Source organism: Lissotriton helveticus, chromosome 8 (genome assembly GCF_964261635.1).
Source record: "Lissotriton helveticus chromosome 8, aLisHel1.1, whole genome shotgun sequence".
NCBI lineage: Eukaryota > Metazoa > Chordata > Amphibia > Caudata > Salamandridae > Lissotriton > Lissotriton helveticus.
The window spans coordinates 1,593,756,844-1,593,777,499 of NC_136069.1; the positions used below are offsets into that span (position 1 = coordinate 1,593,756,844).

At 45.8% G+C, this 20,656-nt stretch overlaps 1 protein-coding gene across 3 annotated transcripts in view; it reads right to left on the reverse strand.

Annotated features, from left to right (window-relative positions):
- Positions 1 to 20,656, reverse strand: part of INPPL1 (inositol polyphosphate phosphatase like 1) — a 755,507-nt gene that overhangs the window by 114,435 nt on the left and 620,416 nt on the right. For all 3 annotated transcript variants that reach the window (XM_078658619.1, XM_078658620.1, XM_078658621.1), the window contains 2 exons: positions 8,016 to 8,103; positions 145 to 300 (listed from right to left, as the gene is read on the reverse strand). In XM_078658619.1, the coding sequence (XP_078514745.1) occupies positions 145 to 300; positions 8,016 to 8,103 (244 nt within the window). The remainder of the gene's footprint in view (positions 1 to 144; positions 301 to 8,015; positions 8,104 to 20,656) is intronic.

Below are 20,656 nucleotides of genomic sequence, written 5' to 3' on the forward strand. Positions count from 1 at the left end.
TTCTGAATTGACTATGTCTCATTCTAATAAGAACACAAATTGTGAAGATTCAATATGATCAAGGAGCAAACACCCTGGTCCAGGACGGAGAGAAAGATTCCAACTGACCCAGAGAGGGGGCATAGCACAGAAAGAAGTCCTTACCGTAAAGTCTCTCCCTCGTGCCCACACGTTCCGAAGGTACCCGCACTTTCATGGAGCCGCGGATGTTTCCAGTCTCTTCGCCCCGGTGCGAGAGGTAGGTGAGAAACTGCTGGGCGGTGCTGCCAATCATAGACTTTAGAGCTATCACACACTCACCTGGAGAGAGAGATCAAAGACACACTTTGTGAGTGCTGCACGAACAGCAATGCTTCACATAAATGGATACCCCATATCTCAATCAGGGACCTGAAACTGTCAAAGTTATCAAAACTGTGGCTGGCCGCAAGCCACTGATATTCTGTGTTTTTCCCATCTGAGGCACTTCTCCTTCTGAGTAAAACAATCAATGTTCCTAAAGAAATGAAGGGAATTTGTCATGTGGATGTTTTCACCAGGATTCAGTAAAACAATCTGAATAGTTACAACTAATGGAGCCACTGTATTGATAATTTTGCATAGAAAGCAATGGCACATCATGCCTAACCAGCTGCTGAAGCATATCATGCATTTCTGACACTATCGTTTTGAACAGTTTTCCCACATTGTTTCACATATTAGCAAATCAAATGTGCCAGAGGAACCACGAAGCATGTGGCAACATATTAGCAGGAAAACATGTTGCCACAAAAGCTTCATTCACACAATGCTTTTGCAGCAACTATGCCACAATGTTGCACAGGAGATGCTGCATGAATAGGTTAGAAAGAATGAGAATGCATCGATCTAAAACAAAAAGTAATCTATAAATTATGCAAAAGAGAAAGAATTGGTTACCCCTCCATGTGGGGAGCTTTCCTGATGAAATGTAACAACTCAAAAACATTTCCAGCTCAAATGTCTATAATGTTGTAAGAGTACATTCACATGTTTCATCTGTAATTCTCTCCAACAAAACTATAATTTACTCAGTTGAAAATAATGTTTGGTTTCCTGGTGCATTTGATCCCTTAGAAAGAAGAAGACATCTATTGTGATACTTACAGAACAGCATCAATAAATGGACACCTACAAGTTAGAATAAGTGAGGGTTCTGAATACCAAAATCCTGACAACAATAGAGATGTTAAAAAAATCATGAAAGAGATTCTTAAATACCAGAAAGCCTAGCACAAAAATTAGGAGGCATCACTTGCCCTCAAAGGCTTAAACAATCAATAAGTGGTAAAATGTTAACTTTATGTATTTTTAGTTTATGTCTGTCTTTATCATTAAGCTAAATATCCTCTAGGTGGAGATAGGATATGTCCTTTTACTGAAAAAAAAAATATTTTTACTGAGTAAATGTACTTAACTTATATTAAATTCGTAGAGTGCGTCTGCTGTTTAGCTGCCCGTGTCAGAGTGCTTTAGGAAGTATGTGCAATGCAGTATCTCCTTCACATCTGCTTGAGAATTTACAGAACATATTACACTGCTTTAGGGACATGCACTGTTTACTACATTCTTTCACCATTGATGCAATAATTTCCCTACAGCAATGACAGTAAAATGTACACTAAGTTAATATAATGTGCTTAGTGCATGGTGGTGAGAGGAGAATATTTTTTGTGTAATCGAGACTATTCCATCAGTATTTAAGGAATACCCTCTTCATGCCCCAGAGCTGGATATTACCTCACACACATCATCTACTCTGCACTTCATTCCTGACAGGGGCCAAAGCTACATCTTTCCTCTTTAATGTAAACCCTGAGATAACCTACCATCGTTGTAAGGTCAGAAGACTCTACAGAGTCATGCCAAAGATTTGCAAGCCTGACACAGGAGACTTGCTTGCTGGTATGGATAAAGCAATGGTCAATTTTGCAAACGGCGAAGTGATAATTCTATACTGATAGTATCTGCAAGGAAATTCTAAAATCAAAGAACAGCACAAACACATCTGCAAGAGCAGTACGATCACAGAATGATCACACGTTGGAAAAAGGACAAGATCTTCCTCTTATTATTGAGATATATACAGGCTTTACTTAAACTGCATTTGTGCACCAACGTCAAGGAACCAAAAAACTAGACAAACACTAACTAACAGGGCAGAAGCCTCTCAACTGAACCATGAATGACCTGAAAAAGCAGACTGATACTCAGGCGGGCCAGAGTAAAGAGAGTTCAGGCAACACAGGAAGGAAATCACAAAAGCACAAACAACAATAGGGCAATCATCTTATGAGCAGTAGAAACTGTTACCAAACAGGGGTATGGAAGATTTTTTTTTTAAAACACTGACCTGGATACAGCCAGCCGCTGCCTCTCATCAGTACTCTTCTATTCTCCCTGGCAGCAGGAACCACGAAGCAAACAGCCTCCCAAACTCCTCTGACCAATGACAACGCGGCCTTACAGCAGCGTTGTGATTTGTCTGAGTGCCGTGGTTCAGCGCTCAGACAGGGGCTGGGAGGCTGTGTATATTCTCCACCCAGTTGTAACACAGTCTGAGTGGAGAACATAAAGTGTGCATGACTGTTTGGCCGGCCGGGAGGACCGGCCAAAATGTCAAGCGCACTTAGGAGGTGCCTGCCACCCCCCCCCCCCCCCCCCCAGCTTTAAACAGCCCAGCTCCGCCCTGCCTCCCAACTAACTGAGGGAGTACAGTTAAATAAAATGATTCTAACGTAAAGTTATTATCATTTTATATTTCCGTTTTGAATTGCTCAGTGAGGGGATGCTCTTTCACCTTAGTTGAGGAGCTGCCACTGCTTTTGAGAGCAGATATCATGCGGCCTGGAAAAATAAATAAAAACAAGCACCGGCAGGTCAGGTGTTAACTGCCAGCCTTTTGATTTGTCAATGATTGTTTTGTTTAGTCATAGTTTTTTCGAAAATCAACTATTGACCATCATCGACCTTTATTCTCAAAAAGCAGACGTAGCCATAGTAGTCTTTGGCATGCAGGGTGTAGGAGGCTGGATCAGAATATGGTGCACACCTCTGCACCGAGTTCAGGCAACCCTTATTGATAGTGTAAGAGGTCCTTGATCACCAAAGCTCTCAAGCGGTAGCTGTGGTGAGCAGCTAAGGCTTATCCAGGAGGGTGTAAAGCGGGTGCATTTACCACACAAGTCAGTCAGTGAGAATCACACAGAAGAGAAGCACACCACTGTAGTATTTATTACACACCAACACTAAACTACTTTGATATATCTCCTACCCGGAGATATGCATACACAATAAAAATATCAGTAAAACAGGTAAGTAAACACATAAAAACACACAGGCCCCCTACTGGGGGGGGGGGGGGGGGAACCGTATACTAGGTAAGCGGAATGCGAAAGGGATGCCTAACCAAGACTGGGATCTGAAACTGGGATGGTGCAATGAGCTAAAAAACGGTGTTGGATCTAGCCCTGATCTCTTGACTGGGTGAGAGTATTCTGCTTAATTCAGAGACTCTGTCCATCACCACCCCTTGTTGTAAATATAACCAAGACTACCATCCAAGGATCTGTAGGCCAGGGAAGCACTGACCCACCAATAAGTAACTAGGAGTACCTAGGCGCCTGGATGCAGAGGGGATACCACGGGTCAGTGTGCATAGAACAACATGGGGTAGTCACGGTTTGGATTTTCAGGATTTAGGACCCTTCCCAGAGGAAAACCTTTGGAACCAGGAAAGTTGAAGAGCACTCCCACCGGTGGATACCCAGAGAAGAAGGATACCTACACCAGGGAGCCCCAGTGCCGAAGTGTGAAGTGGTGTTGGATCTGCCCGTTGAAGTCAATTGGGATCTTCAGAAGTCCAGCTGCTACCGTGACCCTTGAATCAGGTCGGTGGAACCCAAGGATGGATCCAGACAAGGAGCACCTGAGGAGAGAGAAGACAGAGTCCACGCCACCCGGAGTCGTCCAGGGGGTGCAGGAGCACAATGCCCACCCTTCTCGGGATACTTCAAGGTAGGATGGAGATTTTGGAGTTGCGGCTGTTAAGACCAGGTGACGATGTAGGAACACAAGCTGTCCCACGACTGTCGATGAATTGCAGGAGGGTCAGTGGCCAGTAGGACCACCAACAAGCATTGGCAAATGCAACATGCACGTTGCAGGAAGAAATGCTTAGTTGCAGACCAGCAAGGTCTGACGGACGCACCCACCACAGGAAAGTCAGGGCTGACCCTCAGCAAGCAGGAGAGCCAGAAGGAATCAATGGAAGACCCCGGAGGGACCCTCTGGCAGCAGGCACAGGGAGTCGCAAAGAGGCCTCAGCAGCACAGCAAAGATGGAGGCCCACGTCGCAGTAGATGGAGGATGTTGCTTTTGCAGCAGGATGATGCTTGAGGCTGGGGCTTCTTGGAGCTCAAGGATCTTTGGACTGGAGAGTCGACAAACCTTGGCAACGGCAGACAGACGCAGTGCACAGGGACACAGTTCCAGCAGCTCAACAAAGGATTGCAGTCTACCAAACTGCACAGAAAACTGGTCAGGCCTCAGGAGAACTATCAAGCCACCACCTGTGTTGTAAAGCCTTGAGTCCGTGGGACAGCAGGATCCATGGACCAGTGTCCGACGCTGAGGTTCCTGCAGCTGCATGGGAGTGACTCCTTCACTCCAAGGGAGATTCCTTCCAGCTGTCATTGATGCACACAGAGTCCTTGTGACTCTGGAGGATGCACGGCCATAGATGTTGTAGGATGGTTGCAAAGCACGGAGATAAAGTTGTAGTAGGAGCCTTCCTACCAGAAGCAGTCTTGTCTTTAGTCAGGCACAGCCCAACAGCAGAGTCCAGTGTCCAGCAGTAGAAGAGTCTTGTGGAGGATCCTGAAGACGAGTCTTGCAGAGGAATCCTTGGTCCAGACGAATCAAGGGTCCCACCCTCAGGGGAGCCCTTAAGTAACCCAGGAAGGGGGTTGGACAGCTTCTGCGGTGACCCATCTATCAGGGGGATCAGGGACGCTACTCTAGTGGACTGACCAGTCAGATGCTCCCAGAGGCCTCTGCTCATCTTGCTTCCAAAATGGCAGAATCAAGTGGACCATCTGGTAGAGTCTGCGCACCTCCGTAGGGGAGGAGCTAGGCATGGGGGTGGTCACTTCCCTGTCTTTTGTTGTGTTTCGCGCCAGAGAGGAGCCAAGGGTTCTTGTCTGGGGTAAACTGGTTTATGCAAGGAGGGCATCAAATGTGCCCTTCAAAACAGTCTGGTGGCTCTCTGAAGCTCCCTTTCACTAGCCCAGAAATACCCAATTCTAAAGGAGGGGTGGCGTCACCTCTCTACAGGAAACCCTTTGTTCTGCCTTCTCCTACCTGAGTTAGGCTCACCAGCAGGAGGGCAGCTGGGCTGGGCGGAGGCACTGGCTTGCACCCAGACCCTGCAAGGTTACACAGGAAGACATGGGGGGCCTCTAAGGCGCCCCCCAGTACATAGTATCATGCTCCTAACACTGGAATCGGTGTAGGTACAGGATTCCAACTTTCTGATACTAAAAATGACCAGGTTCGGTGAAGTCATTATGTAGTTGGATATCTCTGGTTTGCCAGTGTCCACTACATACCTGAAAACGGCTTCCCTGCACTTACAAAGCCCAAAGAATGGAGTCCGAAGTTTGTAGGGGGTGCCTCTGCTTATGCATGGGCACCCTCACACTTAGAACCATGCCCCCTGCCCTTAGGCTGCAGGGCCTACCTTAGGGGTGACTTACAGGTTTTAAGTGCAGTGTCCGGGATATAAAGTGAAAGGTGCATACATCATTTCATGCGTGCAGAGATGGCAGGCCTGCAGGGACAGTATGCACATGCTCATATGGGTAGCATAATACATGCTGCAGCCCTCTGGTGTACCGATGCCCTTGGTACCTTAGTACCATATACCAGGGACTTACAGGGGTAAACTAGTAGGCCAATTTTGGGGTGTATAAAGTACTCACCAGTCAATTTAGGGACGAGAGCACCAACACTGGGGCCCCGGCTAGCAGGATCCCAGTGTACTGCAGTCTAAACATACTGACACCAGATAAAAAGTGGGGGCAACCATGTCAGAAAGATCCTACTTTCCTACAGAAGGGCACTACTTTGTGTGCAGATGTTCTTCTTGGGAAAGGAAAGAATGTTAGCCAAGTGATGTTAGCCAATGGATGAAGAGGGCTGACAAACTGCCCTATGCTGTAGTAGATGAAGCAAAATGTGAATGATACAAAAAAAGACCAAATGGATGAAGAGGCCTGGATGAAAGCCTCCAGCTTAACGCCAGCAAGCCTGAGGTTTTGCTGGTTGGGAGAGACTCAGAGCTGTGGAGTGAATGCTGGTGGCCTGCAACCCTGGGCTGCGCACCCGCCCCCAAACAGGTGGTAAAAAATCTGGGTGTCTACTTTAGTTTCCAGGCCAAAACGAAGAAAGTGGCAGGGACCTGTTTCGGAATATTGCGGGGGCTCAAACCTTTGCTGATTTTTTTTATCCTTCCCATCCGTCAAGTTATCATTCTGGCCTCCATTCTGTCTGGATTATGCTAGCTCGCTCTACTTGGGGACAAACAAGACAGAAATCCTGTGATCGCAGAGGGTTCAAAACGCGGCTGCTAGAACTCTCCTTGGCCTCCCTAGAACGTGCTCTACTACTAGTGCCATTCGCGGACTACACTGGTTGCTGGTGGCTAGACGGGTAGAGTTTAAGTCCTTTTGCATTGCTTTTAAACATTTGAATCTCTCTTCTCCTGGCATCTTGGCCAATCTACTTTTACCCTATACACCCACCCGCCAACTCTGCTCTATGGGTCAACATCTGGCGATTGTTCCTAGGGTAAAGGAGGGTACGTGCTGGTGGGCGCTCTTTCTGCACCCTGGCAGCCAAACTTTGGAACTCTCTTTCTATACATATCCGCAGCATGAATAACTTCCTGGCATTCCGTAAGGCTATCTAGACGCACCTCTTCCCTCCGCTCTAGGCCCTGCTTTCTGCTAGTAGCATCCAGATGTCGGCTGTCAGCGCTGGGACGCCCCTTTGCCGCGGCAGCTGTGCGCTTTATAAAATGTATAACATAATATGTAAGTATATTATCAAATAATTTTAGTAAACTCTAAGGCTTTGGCTAACGCCAGACTGAGTGAAATGAATGAACCACTGTTTCAATATGAATGCCTGTGAGTGGCAATGCCAACTCTTCAGGAGTTATAGCTCAGAAGAACAGGTTTATTGTATAATAAGAGTGTCTGTCTCATGAGACTTCGGATCCAAGTGGAGAATTTGAATCTTTGATTTGTAGTAATTCCTGATGCTAGAAATAATCTTCGATCAATGGCATTCCAGCAGACAACTAAATATCCGGCATCATGAATTCTGCAAAGCCAGGTTAATGCAATATGACAGTCGCAATACCAGCCCGAAGATGGGACAGGTTTTTTTTCTTACCATTTTTACGACTGGAGTTATCCAAGTTCTTTTGGTTCTAATACAAATCTTTATCTAATATACAGAGGCTACAGAGGCTTTCTGCCAGCCCACTTCTTCCATTAGTCTGTTGTGATATTCACATTTTGCTTCCGACCAGTATAGCATATGGCAATTTGTCACCCCACTTCAGCTACTGGCTAATTTCATTGTGAGTGACAGCATTCTGCTCTTTTACAAGAAGCACATCAACACACAAAAGAATTCCCTTCGCTGCCATGGGACTACACTGGCAACGGGTGCTTTTTTATGCCAAATGGTTATACTTTTTTCCTTTTTTTTTTTTACATTGGGGCGGGGCAGGTAGCTTACATAATAATGTTTTATAAAATCCATGGTAAAAACGAAATAAGTTTGACAAAGGAAATAGCTGGTAGCCAAGGCCAGACCAATTACAGCTTGATATTACAAGAGCCCTATGCCACTGACAGCTTCTCAGCTACGGTTCTGCATTGCATTTCTGACCCAAGTGTGGTTACCCATGTCTTCCCCTGCCTCACCATATGACTCGTAGCCATCAAGGGATTTCACGGTTAGCAGCAAGTGCTGGTCTTGAAGGTACTCAATCTCTGAGAGAATCGGCTTTAGCTGCAAATAAACAAATATATAAAACAAAAACGTGAAATTCAGAGATTTGCACATCTCAATAAACAGTAAAACGGCCACATTTGCAGCATAAAATAAGAAATTAAGATTGGAACTTTCGGATTTAAAAATAAACAAGTAACCTCAGTAAGCCTCTGTTACTGCGAATCAACAGAGGAACTAACTGGTATTCCAAAATGTAGACACCCTGCCGCCTAGTGGCAAAATACATTGCTTCAAAACAGTAAAGACTACATCACCAGTTAAGAAAAAAGTCACTTTAATAACAGTTCTCTGGAATTGGTATCTTTCATAGATTCACATGCATCATCCCCGTCGTCGAGTTGGAGTCCCACTGTAACATCTCACTACCACTTCTATGTTAATGTAATTCTAAAGCTGAACAAAGACGGTTTAGTAGCCTAGTCACAACATTTGAAAAGAACCAAGCATTAACAAGAGTCAGTGAGCCTTGTGTACACACCCCAGAGGGCACCATCCTTCAGATTCCATTTATCATAAGTCTGAAGTAATACCAGAATTTGGTGAGCCTTTGAAGGGAAGTCGGGTGGACTGCATGTGAATCTATAAAAGATACCAACTATGGAGGAATACAGTTACGTGTAATTTTTTCTCCTCTAGAATTTGATCCTTCAAAGATTCACATGCTTGAATCAGAATAGCAAGCAGTTATAAAGGATAGTACCCACACAAGCAGAAGAGCAATTTAAAAAGGGCTCACATTACTGAAACAGATGGTGCAACCCACTTGTCCAACTGCATCATCTCTCTGTACAGTTCACTCGAGGCAATAATGCAGAGTAAATGTGTGTATGTTCTTTCACCCTTTCTGATGCCGTGTTGGGATTTTTAAACAAAGTCCAAGGATTATATGCTCATGTAAATGAAAACCCAATGGAATTTTAAATATAAAGCAAAAATTAGTCCTTAAAATGACTGTCGTCATAGAATTGTAGGTAAGGCTCTCTTACTACAACGGTTTCAATTTCACTTACTCTTCTAGCAAATGCTAGTAGAAACACAAGTTTTAATGAAATAAATTTTATGTCTGTTGTTGGAGCAAATTTTTCATAAGTTGAAAAAGTACTATATTAAGTTTGAAGGAGTTGGCAGTTGTTTGACTAGTTGGAAAACTCTGAAGAGTCCTTTAAGAAACTCCTTTATAATCCTGATGGACTCGAGAGAATGTTGTTCTTGTTCCCTTCTGTACCGTGACATAGCTGTCAAGTGGACTCCTACTAATGGATGAGTAAGACCTACAAGGGACAACGGCATAAGGTACAGACAGGCAAATTGTTTAGGATACACCAAATACAGAAACATTTCCTTTTGGCTCTATAGGACTTATTGGTGGAAATTACTCTAGCTTTAGTTAGAATTTCTTTACAGTCATCTGGAAGTTCTACGCATTGGAACTCGTGTTCAGGAGACATGCTGATAATCCTTGAGATGCTGGGTATAGGTGGAGTACTTGGTCATTGCAGAGGTATGGAAAATATGGAAGCGGAGTGGTGGTAATGAGCACGTTTTTTTACCTTTGAAAAACGTATTTCTGGAGAGAGATTATCTAATTGCAGTTCCCTCACCTTCTGAATTCTCCCCCAGGCATCAGACTGGATCCGGAAACTTTTCAGCAGTATCTCTTGGTGCCACCAGGTGGTACTGTGAGGCTCCGTACTGATACCTTTTGTTAGACCTGTCAGCCCTTTGGGTGGTCCCTCCTACTTATTTATTTATTTTTGTCCCCTTTCTGCCTCCTAACTTTTGTTTTTTATGTCCACTGGAATTTTTAGGTGATGTCCCAGGGGCTAGGTACTCCTTGACCCTATAGTTTTTTTAGGCCTAGGTGACTCTTAAAAATAATGGAAACTCAGTTACACAAAATGGTGGCTAGTAACTGCCAAAACTAATACCTCAGGGAAGGGACCCATAGGATAGCATAGAGACACTCTAGAACCTTCCAGCTGGTTCTAGTAGCCTGAGGCCACCCTATATAAAGGCCAGTGCGAGGGCGGCCATTTTGTAGTGACCAGTGAGTTGTTTTTGGAACCTGGTCAGGAGAGGAGTGAGGCGATCTTGTGGGGAGGAAGGCGCACTGAGCGAGGGGAGATCGTCTTCTGGGCCGGCTGCCTCCTTAAGTGACGTGCACTCTACTCATCGACCGAGCCCTGCTATGAGGGGATTAATTCCTACTCCCTACGCTGTCAAGTGCTCTTAGGCTACCCTCTGGGTGCAGTAGGAAGCTGACCTGGGTAGCACTATACAGTAATAATTGTGATCACAGAGTCACTCACTGCGGAAGAGGCCCTGGAGCGCTGAGAGGAAGTTCCCCGGCGGTAGCTGAATCCAACAGCCGTGAGGGCGCGTGCCTGCCGTGTGAGAATTCCCTTGGAGTTAGTGAGGGGAAGTCAGGCAAGCGCGGCCGAAGAGCAGCGGAAGCAGGAACTCACCACAGCTGTTGCCGCGGTGACATAAGGGGCGGAGAAGAGCGGACGGAGGCCGGCCGTGGGCGGAGTTCTGAGCTCATTCGGAGCCAGCGCGAGAAGAGCCTCGGAGGAGCTGCGTAACGCCCTGGAGACTGGTGAAATGGAAGCGGTAAAGTTGCGCTCTGTTTAAGCAGGCGATTGCAGTCTGCTGCCAGCGGAGCCTTCCTCGTAGCCTAGAGAACGGCAAGGGCCCAACTGGGAAACGAGTGGTCAGGAGAACATAGATACAGTAAGCAGGGGCATCGGTTGGGCGGGAGGAGAAGCTGCATTCCGACCTCCGATTTCCCCCTCATAGTGACTCGCATACCCACCGGTACTCCACTACTGTGAGACTGGCGCCCCCCGGCAATTACCAAGCTTAGGGTGATTCTTCTGGGTGTGGGAGCCTGCTAAATGAACAAACTATGTCCCATAAAGGGAAGCCGGGCAACGAAGGAGTCCCTTAAGGATGGAGAGGGGAAGGTAGAAAGAAATCATTTGCCTTCAGTACACCAATGGGGAGGAGTTCAGAGTGAACTGGAGCTTTAATCTACCTGTAATTGCAACCACCACACAAGTTAACTGGTTGTGGGTTGAGACAGAGTAACCTAGCTGGTACAAACCAGTGGGCAGCTGGGGTAGAAATCTTTGCTGGTGAGCCCTTGAGGGAATAAGTCCAATGTTCCTTTGTGCCTCATGTATTAATGGATTACCTCACTTGTTGTTATTTAGGTATTCCTCTATTGAGTCAAGATGCTAAAGGGCTAAGCGGGGTGTAATTGATGAAATTTGTAACCTGCTGTTAAAAATAACCTTGAACCTCCGAGGGTAAGGATCAACTGTAATTAATTGTGTAGAAAAGTGATATTTACTAGTTGCTGCAATTGAAGCTGTGGAATTCATCCTTCTGAGAAAAGAAATGTTGTGTGTGCAAAACTGAACTGGTGCCTATATATACGAACACCAGTGTGGAGCTAATTCTTTTTTTATGTATTGAAACTCTATTTGCTGAAGAACAAAGAGATTATTTTATAAAACAGCTCGTATTTTACTAAGACTGGTGTAGTGTCTTTCTTTTCTAGTGGATGGGCGTTGTGTTACTGTAAGGGTGCGACGCAAGCTTAACACTTTTTGCCTTTGGGATAGACCTTCCTACTTTGCGCCAAGCTACCCTATGTAGACTGGTAACCCCAGGTCTAACACCTTTCCCTTCTAGAAATTACATACAGAACCAATATAGGACCACTACTGCATGCTAACATAAGTTGCTTTCAATGCTGTTCATGCCCCCAGATGCAGAGCCTCAACAGCAAATTGACGTTAACCAGTGTGTAGATTTCTAGACTTGGGAGCTTTTTAATGGACAGAGTCCAATTCACAAAACTGGGATGATGGGAGGGTTGGTGAGGACTATGCAGTTAGATAGTCTCTCTGCCAGTATGGGCGTTACCAAAGGTAAGTAACTTGTTCCTCCGATAGAGATTTCTAATTGTAGATTCATCACCTTTTGAATAGATACCAAAATAATACCTATTTGGAGGTGGTTCTGCGAATTGGCTTGAACCAAAGAGTCCTCTAAGACTAGCAGGCGAAAAGCTTTTTTCAGAGAACCTGGCTGTCCAGACAGTAATGCTTTGTTAATTTATGAAGTGGCATCCATGCAGCACCTGACAGATATCAATGACAGGAGCCCTGCTTGCCAAGAGAGTGACAGCAGCCTTTGCTCTGGTGGAATGAGCCTCTTCAACTTTCTTGGGCCTGCTTTTGTTCCAGTGCATTGCAGATCTTGATGCAGAGCATGATCCAGGGACAGATGGTCCTTTTCTGAACAGCTTTGCCTTCTTCACTCCCACGACCCCTCACAAAGAGCTGCAATCTCAGTGTTCTCTGGTACAATCAATGTAAAGATTAACTGCTCTTTTGGGGTCTAGGTAATGGAGTTTCTCCTTGTTAGAAGGCCCAGGCAGAGTATAGAACCCCGATTATGTTATGGTTTGAGCAGAGTAGAACGGCGTCAGTACTTTTAGAAGATGCCCAAGTTCCAGAACAAGTTTGTCTGGGAGGATGAAAGTGCTTGGAGCCTGCCTACCGGCCTGTCAACGTTATGGCAATGAGGAACAGTGTCTTGAGGGTGAGAAGCCACAAAAAACAGTTAGGCAGCATCTCAAAAGGAGTGTACATCCAATATTTGATAAAACAAGTTAAGAACCCAGTGTTGCATAACACAGGGAAAAGAAGGAAACAAATACTGGAGTCCTTTAAAAAAATACATCACATCATGTGGTGATTTAAATATTGAGGGCTTGTCAGTCAACCATAAGCAGCCAAAGAAAGCACCAAAAGATACCCTTTAACCATTCCCAAAACAAAGCTCTGCAGAGTAGGAGAGGACAAATAAAACATCAGATAAGTTTGCCTTGAAGGAAATCAATGTAACTTGTGCTGCACCAACCACAAATGTATCCCAATGACAAGCGTATACATTTTATGTTGAGGGATGCCTGCCTGCTTAGATAACATCAACCAACTCCAAAGGACGGTCAAAGGTGTTTAGCTGGCAGAGCTCAAACTCCAAGCATGAAGGTGGAGATTGCGTAGGCCTGTGTGTAAGACCCTGCCCTGTTACTGCAACAGCAGAACCTCCTGGAGGAGAAGCCTGGTCAAATGACAGAGGTTTATGCCCAGGACCTCTGGATACCATACTCTTCATGCCCTCTGCAGAGCCACTAGGATGACCTAAGCTAGGTCGGTCCTGATCAGAACTCGGAGTAGTAAGAAAAACCTTGGAAAATGAAAAGCACAGAACTGCTGACATTGCACGTTCTTGGCAGTGGCAAAGAGACTGGGCCAAGGTTTTCCCCATTTGCAGAGGAGAGTTTGAGCCACCTGCAAGTTTAACAGCCACTCATGAGCTACTAGACATCAATAGCTGAGTTTGTCCGCTCTGGCATTCAAAGATCCTGCCAGGTGGTTCACTATCGGGAAGATTCCTTGATGGTATAGCACAGAGTAGCTCCTCCTGGTGCAGGGTCCGTGACCCCACCCCACTCTGCTTGTTCCAGGACCACATGGCGATAGTGTTGTCGTAAGTACCAGTGTTTCCTCACTGTCAAGCAGATGGCCACTGACCGAAATATGGTCTAGTAACCACCACTGCAGATTTTTAGGAGCCCACTCTGAAATCTGAACATGGTCGGACAGGTACCCTTGATGTTGGGCCTAATGAGTCTTCAGGTCCCACGGCAGAGTCAGCATATGCCACCTGGTGTGCTCGATCAGCAGGATGCAAGAGGCTATCAGTTCCAGCACCTCACTGAGACACAGGAGAGAGGCTGAAAGATCAGAATCATAGCCTGAATGTTCTGTACTCTCCTTTACACAGGAAAGGTACAAAACCGTACAGAGTCCAGGATGGCTATGATGAAAGGGAGCATCTGAGAAGGAGTCAGGTGTGACTTTCTCACATTGATAGAGAACCCCCAAGGATGTCAGGAGCTTCGCCATAGTCTGGGGGTGGGTAACGATTGCCTTCTTTACTTAGACAGGACCTTTACGATTAGGGGAAGCAGTGGAAAAACATAAACAAGGGTCCCTAAGCAGTCTATCGAAAATGCTCCCCCTACCTTACCAGCAGAACATGCCCTGTTAGCATAGGAATGTAATTTCCCGTTCCAAGCTGGTGCAAACAGGTCCAAGACAGTTTTCCCCAGCACTTGAAGATCTTGTTCAACTGGATCTGGATCGGCTGGAGTTCCCATTCGTGGCATTCTTTGTATTTTCTACTTGGAGCAACCTCCCATGTGTTGTCTACTCCCGGAACATGCTCTTTGGTTGTGGTTTTTGAAGGGATAAGCCCACTTCTTTTTGGGCTACTTCTGATAGAGGAAGAGTTTGAGTTACCCTTTGTTTGTTTATGTAATACATTAAGTGCGGATGAATGCAGAGCTTACTTTTACTCAAGAGGAATGATTGCAGACCGATGTCAATGTCTCTCATGTATATCTAGAATGTTGAAATGGAGTTGGATTTTATCTGCTGACCATACACTGATCGCTGCCAGATCTTGAGGAAGTGCACCCTCACACCAATCATCTAATGACGCATCTGTTGCCATGATAAAGCTGGGCCTTTATTAAAGTAACTTCCATCCAACAGTGGTGTTTTGTGTTGAAACCCCCATGGCAGTGTTTATTTACTTTTGGTGTCAATTTGATGAAGTTGAACAAATGTCTTTATTAAACTCTTCCTGGAATGGACACATGCAGGTGACAGTTTGGAATTAAATGAATGAAGACACCATCCCTCCTAAAAGAGACTTGTATATCCTAATGGTGATTTAGTTTTCTTTCTGCAAATATTGTGTTAGCTTTGCTATTCTCCATTTGGATTGGGAGTCTTTGCCTGCTTCCGTATCCAAGATCTGTATCCTAGGAATAGAATTTTTCGAGCAGGGCATGAATATTAATTTGTCCTTGTTAAGAGTTAAACCCAATTCTTACAAAAAGCTGCAGGACGGACTTCAAGGAGTTTTTTGCCACCTTGAAAGATTTTCACTTGACTAACAAAAAATCGAGGTAGGGAAACACTTGATGTCCCTGTTTACTCAGTTGTTCTGTGACTGGAGCCATACACTTCGTGAGGAAGCTTGGAGATGATTTAAGGCATAAAGGGAGTACTTTAATTGATATTGGCTATGTTAGAACAAGGACAGAGATGAATTGTTGCTGTAGTATATGCTGTATTCCAATAAAATAGATCTGTAGTCTTTTAGATGGTTTGTGCAAGTTTCTTTATTTTGTAAGACAAGTTTTTTGCTTGAGTGTGGTTCTTAAAGTCAGAATCACAATTTTTTTAACACAGGTTGATATGATCGGATTCTTATTGTCGGAGTTACGAGTTCAGTGAAGACAGCCAACGTGTTTCGCCCCCTCCGCGCAGCGCAGGCATGGGGCTTTCTCAAGGCGTGAACCAGCAACCAGGGGCTCTCAGCTGATTGCGGGCTTGAGCTGTTATGTCTGTACTACTCTAGAGGGTCGAATACGTGCCTGGGACCGTGTAGGGCACCGGCTCCGAGCATCAAAGATCTTAAGCAGTCCAAGGTTTCAGAACGGTACATATAAAGTTCTTTGCCACTAAAGATATTTTTTTTTTTTCACAACAAGTTTTATTTGTAGGATCGAGCAAGGAAAGCATGTGGCTCCCCACAATCAGGAGAACACCACCAATCATTGTGATACAGTTACATCAAAGGACCAAATGTCCAACTAAGTTGTAAGGAGAAAGCAATTATAAAGAATACAGCAATACTCTCTCCTACCCCTATGAACCCCAACTACCCAACCCTCCCACTTCCACCCCTGTGTCCCACCCTACCCCCGTGCACGTGTGTATTGAAAACCTCGGTACGTAATCATGATATGATACTTGTGGCGTAATGCAAGGACTTGCAAAGTGCGGGGGATTACAGATCTTCCTCCAGTTCTGCCGGAGGATCCAGAGTCAACCCCCTATATTCAGCCCACCTCTTCCATATCTTGAAGTGTTTGCGGGGGCATCCTCGTGCTGCAAAAATCGGACGTTCCAGGCCCATGCAAAAGTCCATTCCGGCCCTCCAAGCACACAGGGGGGGGGCCCTCACATCCTTCCAAGCCCGGGCTAAATCTCTTTTGGCCACTACTAGTCCCAGGAGCAGCAGGTGACGTTTATATATGTTTCCCCCAACCCCCTCTAAGATGTGGAGTAAGCCCAGACGATGAGTGCGAGGGAGAATCCAATGCAGTACCTCAGACAGGCAATCCCACACACCTCTCCAGAAGCCCACCAGCCTAGGGCATGACCACATCGTATGGAGCAAAGTGCCCACCTCATTTCCGCAGCGCAAACATTCCGGGGATCCAATCAAGCCAGCCTTCCACAGTCGCTCACGGGTGAAGTAGGCCCTATGGAGAATTTTGAATTGTATCAAACGGAACCGTATAGCAATGGCTGACCCCTTAGGGGACTCCAGAGCCTCCCTCCAGTCATCTTCATCGAGGGGGCCGACATCAGTTTCCCAAGACGTCTTCAGCGGAAGAAGGGTGGAGGAGCAATGAGTGACTAAAGTCTGATAGATGCGAGAAACTTTTTTATCCCCCAGATCTCCCATAAAGACTTTTGCCTCGATGGGACTAAACTCGGGAAGCGAATCTATGTTGGCAATGCTGGGCATGAGTGCATGTCGGAGTTGTAGGTACCGAAAAAATTGGAACTGGGGCATATCAAATTCGATGCTGAGTGCCTGAAAGGACTTGAGCGTCGTTCCGGACATCACGTGTCCCAGCTGTGAAATCCCGATCGCATCCCAGCCGTCAAATCCTGACAGGGCCGACAATGCGGGTAACAGGCCATTGTGCCATAGCGGTGTCTCAGCGGTCAGTCGACCCCACCAGCCCATACGGCGCAAGGTCTGTCTCCAGACAGCAAAAACGAGTCTCGTGACCCCCGGCAGCTTCCGGCGCAAGCTGGCCGAGTAGAGGACTGTATGGAGCGTATTGTCGCCCATCAATGTGCGTTCCAGGGCATAGGCTGGATCTCTGCTGTCGCCGTACCACCATTCGTTCAGGATAAGCAGATGAGCGGCTTGGTAATAAGACAGTAAATCCACTAAAGATATTTCTACTTGTAATATTTGTAGATATTTTTGCAGTTTCTTGGACTGTGACAAAGGGGCGGGTTTCTGTGTGAATTCCAATGTGTGTCCCAGGTGTATGATATCTAGAACCTATCAGTCTGCTGTTATTTTTCTAGGAGCTGATGTAAGAGATTTTTTCGCCTATGGGAGGTGGGAGACGTGATGTGGTTGTCACCAGACACTGATGTCTGGAGATTTGAGCTTCACCCTGATGTCTGCGTCTTTGGCGAGGACTTTGTAATTGAAAAGATGCCGGCTGCCTATACAGTGGATTGTATGATTGACGGTATGGCTGTTGATGATGGTACCTATATCCGCCTCTAAATGTTAACTGGCTTATGCCTTTACCCCTGCGAAAGGCGTGTTCTTCACTACTGTAGAAAGCCCAGAGATCATGCTGTGTAAGGGTTTGAACTGTCTGAGGCGTATAGTGAAGCAATAAGACTGATGGCTGACAGTAAAAAACCTAGCGCACTGATACTTTTAGACCTGTCAGCAGCGTTTGATACTGTCAGCCATCCCTTACTCTTGGACAGGCTGGCTGGATTTGGGTTCAGAGACTCAGCATATGACTGGCTGGAATCCTTCCTGCTGGGGAGAACCCAGAGAATTCAGCTGGGAGATACGGTCTCAGGAGTGGGAGAACTTACCTGCGGGGTCCCTCAAGGCTCTGCACTGTCCCCCCTCCTATTTAATTTGTATCTACAACCCTTAATAAAAACTTTGACCGAGATGGGTTGCCGCGTATTTAATTACGCAGACGATACACAGCTACTTCTAAGCTTGGAGGACACAGAACGAGCCCAGCTTCAAGCACAGGAGGTACTTCGATATACTGTTAAATGGATGTCAAGTAACCTCCTCAAGATCAACCCCGAGAAAACTGAGGTGTTGATTGTCTCATCCACTTGTTCGCCTTGGAGCGACCTGTATTGGCCACAGGAATTGGGCTCCATCCCCAAACCAGCTGACTCGGTAAAAAGTCTTGGCATCAAGATAGATAGTGCCCTATCAATGAAGAGCCAAGTATCTACCGTGGTAGGAGTCTGCAACGGCCTCTTGAGACAGTTGCGTAAACTAGTCCCACTCCTGTCCCAATCTATGCTCCGCACCGTAGTCTCGGCTACTATACTCTCGAGACTCGATTACGGGAATGTCCTTTATTTGGGCCTACCAAAGACACTAACTAACAGACTGCAGGTGGTTCAAAATGACGCAGCACGACTTATCTTTAAACTGCCGCGGAATTCTCATGCTTCTCCGCTGCTATTGAACCTGCACTGGCTGCCAGTGATACAAAGGTCCATCTTTAAAAGTCTCTGCATAGCCCATAAATCCATCTATGGCCAAGCCCCTGCATATGTTAAGGAAAGGTTGGAGATCTATCGACCTGAAAGAAGACTGAGATCGGCTGAAGCACAGCTGCTGGTATGCCCTCGGTTTAAACTAGCCACAAAAGGAGGTAGAGCATTTTCAGTCTTGCTGCCAAAAATCTGGAATGAATTACCGGAAGCCCTGCGTAAGGATGGTAACAGGCTTCATTTCAGGAAAACCCTAAAAACCACTCTGTTTAAGGCAGCGTTGAACTTAGTTTAGTCTGCTCCTTTCTCCTAAGATGTTGGTTAGCTGTTATGTTTTTATGGTCAAAGCGCCTTGAGACCTGTCGGTGAGTTGGCGCTATACAAGCACATACTAACAATAACAATAACAATAATGAGATGCCATCGTAAAGCATGTCCAAGATTCGACTCTGCACTTCAGGGCGAAATTTTGTTGCTTTGAACTTCCCTTGCCTTCTTAATAATTCTGCACCAGCCAATTCCCTAAAGCCAGTTGTGACGACAATCTTCACGGAGTTATCAATAATCACTGAGGAAGTTCTTTCGCCTTCCGTCATGCAAGATGACTTTAGTCTCGGATTTTTTACCATCAGGTACCATATCTCCAAGTATAGTACAATATCAGACCACAAGCTAAAATTGCTAAGGTATTAGACACTCTTATAGTAGTGACTGCCATTGCAGAGATCTTCTTGCTATATTACCTCATCTTCTCCATATCTGTCCAGAGGGGCAGAACAGGGTGTCATTGGTGTGCATGATCTTCTCTGTACAGCTAGAATCCTTACTGAATCCTTACTATGGGTAAGGTAGACCAGAGTATCATCAGGGGTTTTATACTTTTATCCAACAGCTACTACTGTTACTGGACTCTTCATTGTTTTAGGCCCTCGGACCATATGTGGTCTATTATTGGGATTACTCCAACTGTCTTCCCGGTTGGCTCTTTGAAATCATACAAATAATCAGTTTATTTAGATGGTAGGGGAAGGTCGAATTTTAGGGAAGACCGTCCTGTGAGGCTGTGAAAAACACCTAAGTCATCCAGAGGGTAGCTGATAGAATTGGTGGTGCTGCATTCCATTCCACTGGAGCAATATAATCACACTATTCAGGACCAGTATCAGCAGGGGAAAAGCTCCCCTTCCTCTTGTGCATTATTCATATAGGTATCATCATTGTTAGGATGACATGGCTGTAGAACATATGATGCAGTCGGTGAGTCAACTTGGGTAGGCAGTCTTAGTGGTACTCTTGAAGGTGTTCTAGGACGGGTGGGTTGGGGCCGAGGCAATGTAGTTGGTGGTGAAGCTGGTGGAGGAACTTGTTTCCTTTGAGCCAGTAATGCTGGTTCAAGGAATCATGAATGACAGTCGGCTAACACATTAAACAAAGGTTTTTAACAAAATTTAACGGAACCAGCGTCATAGGTTGCCACTCTTAAAAGATTCTTCACTGTAGTGCCATTCTTGTTCTTGGTGCTCCTAAAACGTCTGGTAAGGAACTTTGGACGAAGAAGTTTCTGTCCGTTGTAGCGATAATGAAAATGACTATCGTCATAACCGTCGTCTTCAGATTCAAAAAGGAGTAGCGGAGAGTTTAGCGACACCTAATTAGGGGATGTTTGCTCTGGAATTAGAGCAGATGTTTGTTATGGAAACAAAGTAGTTGGGGTTCCCTTCTACAATATAAGCAGGATTTTAGGATTCTTGTGAGGCTTTGGAGAGAACAGCTTTTTCATCATTAAAAATAGTAACGTTGGAGAGGCGCTAGGGGGCGCACAGCGGAATGGCTGCCTAGCTGTGCAGCTCCACCGGGCGGATCGTAATATCGCTGTAAAAACACGCAAAAGCGGATCACGGCGGGACAACAAGCATACTAGCGTGGATGGGAGCATGCTGAGCACAGTCGGGATGGTAGAAGAAGAGTCCTGAGGTACAAGTGTCCCCGCAACAGCTGAAAGATACGAACGGCCGCGCAGACCAACATGGCGGCCGGTGCTCTGTCCATCTTGAAGGAATGCGGCGGACTCCGACAGCGCTGAAAACGGAGGCTGGCTG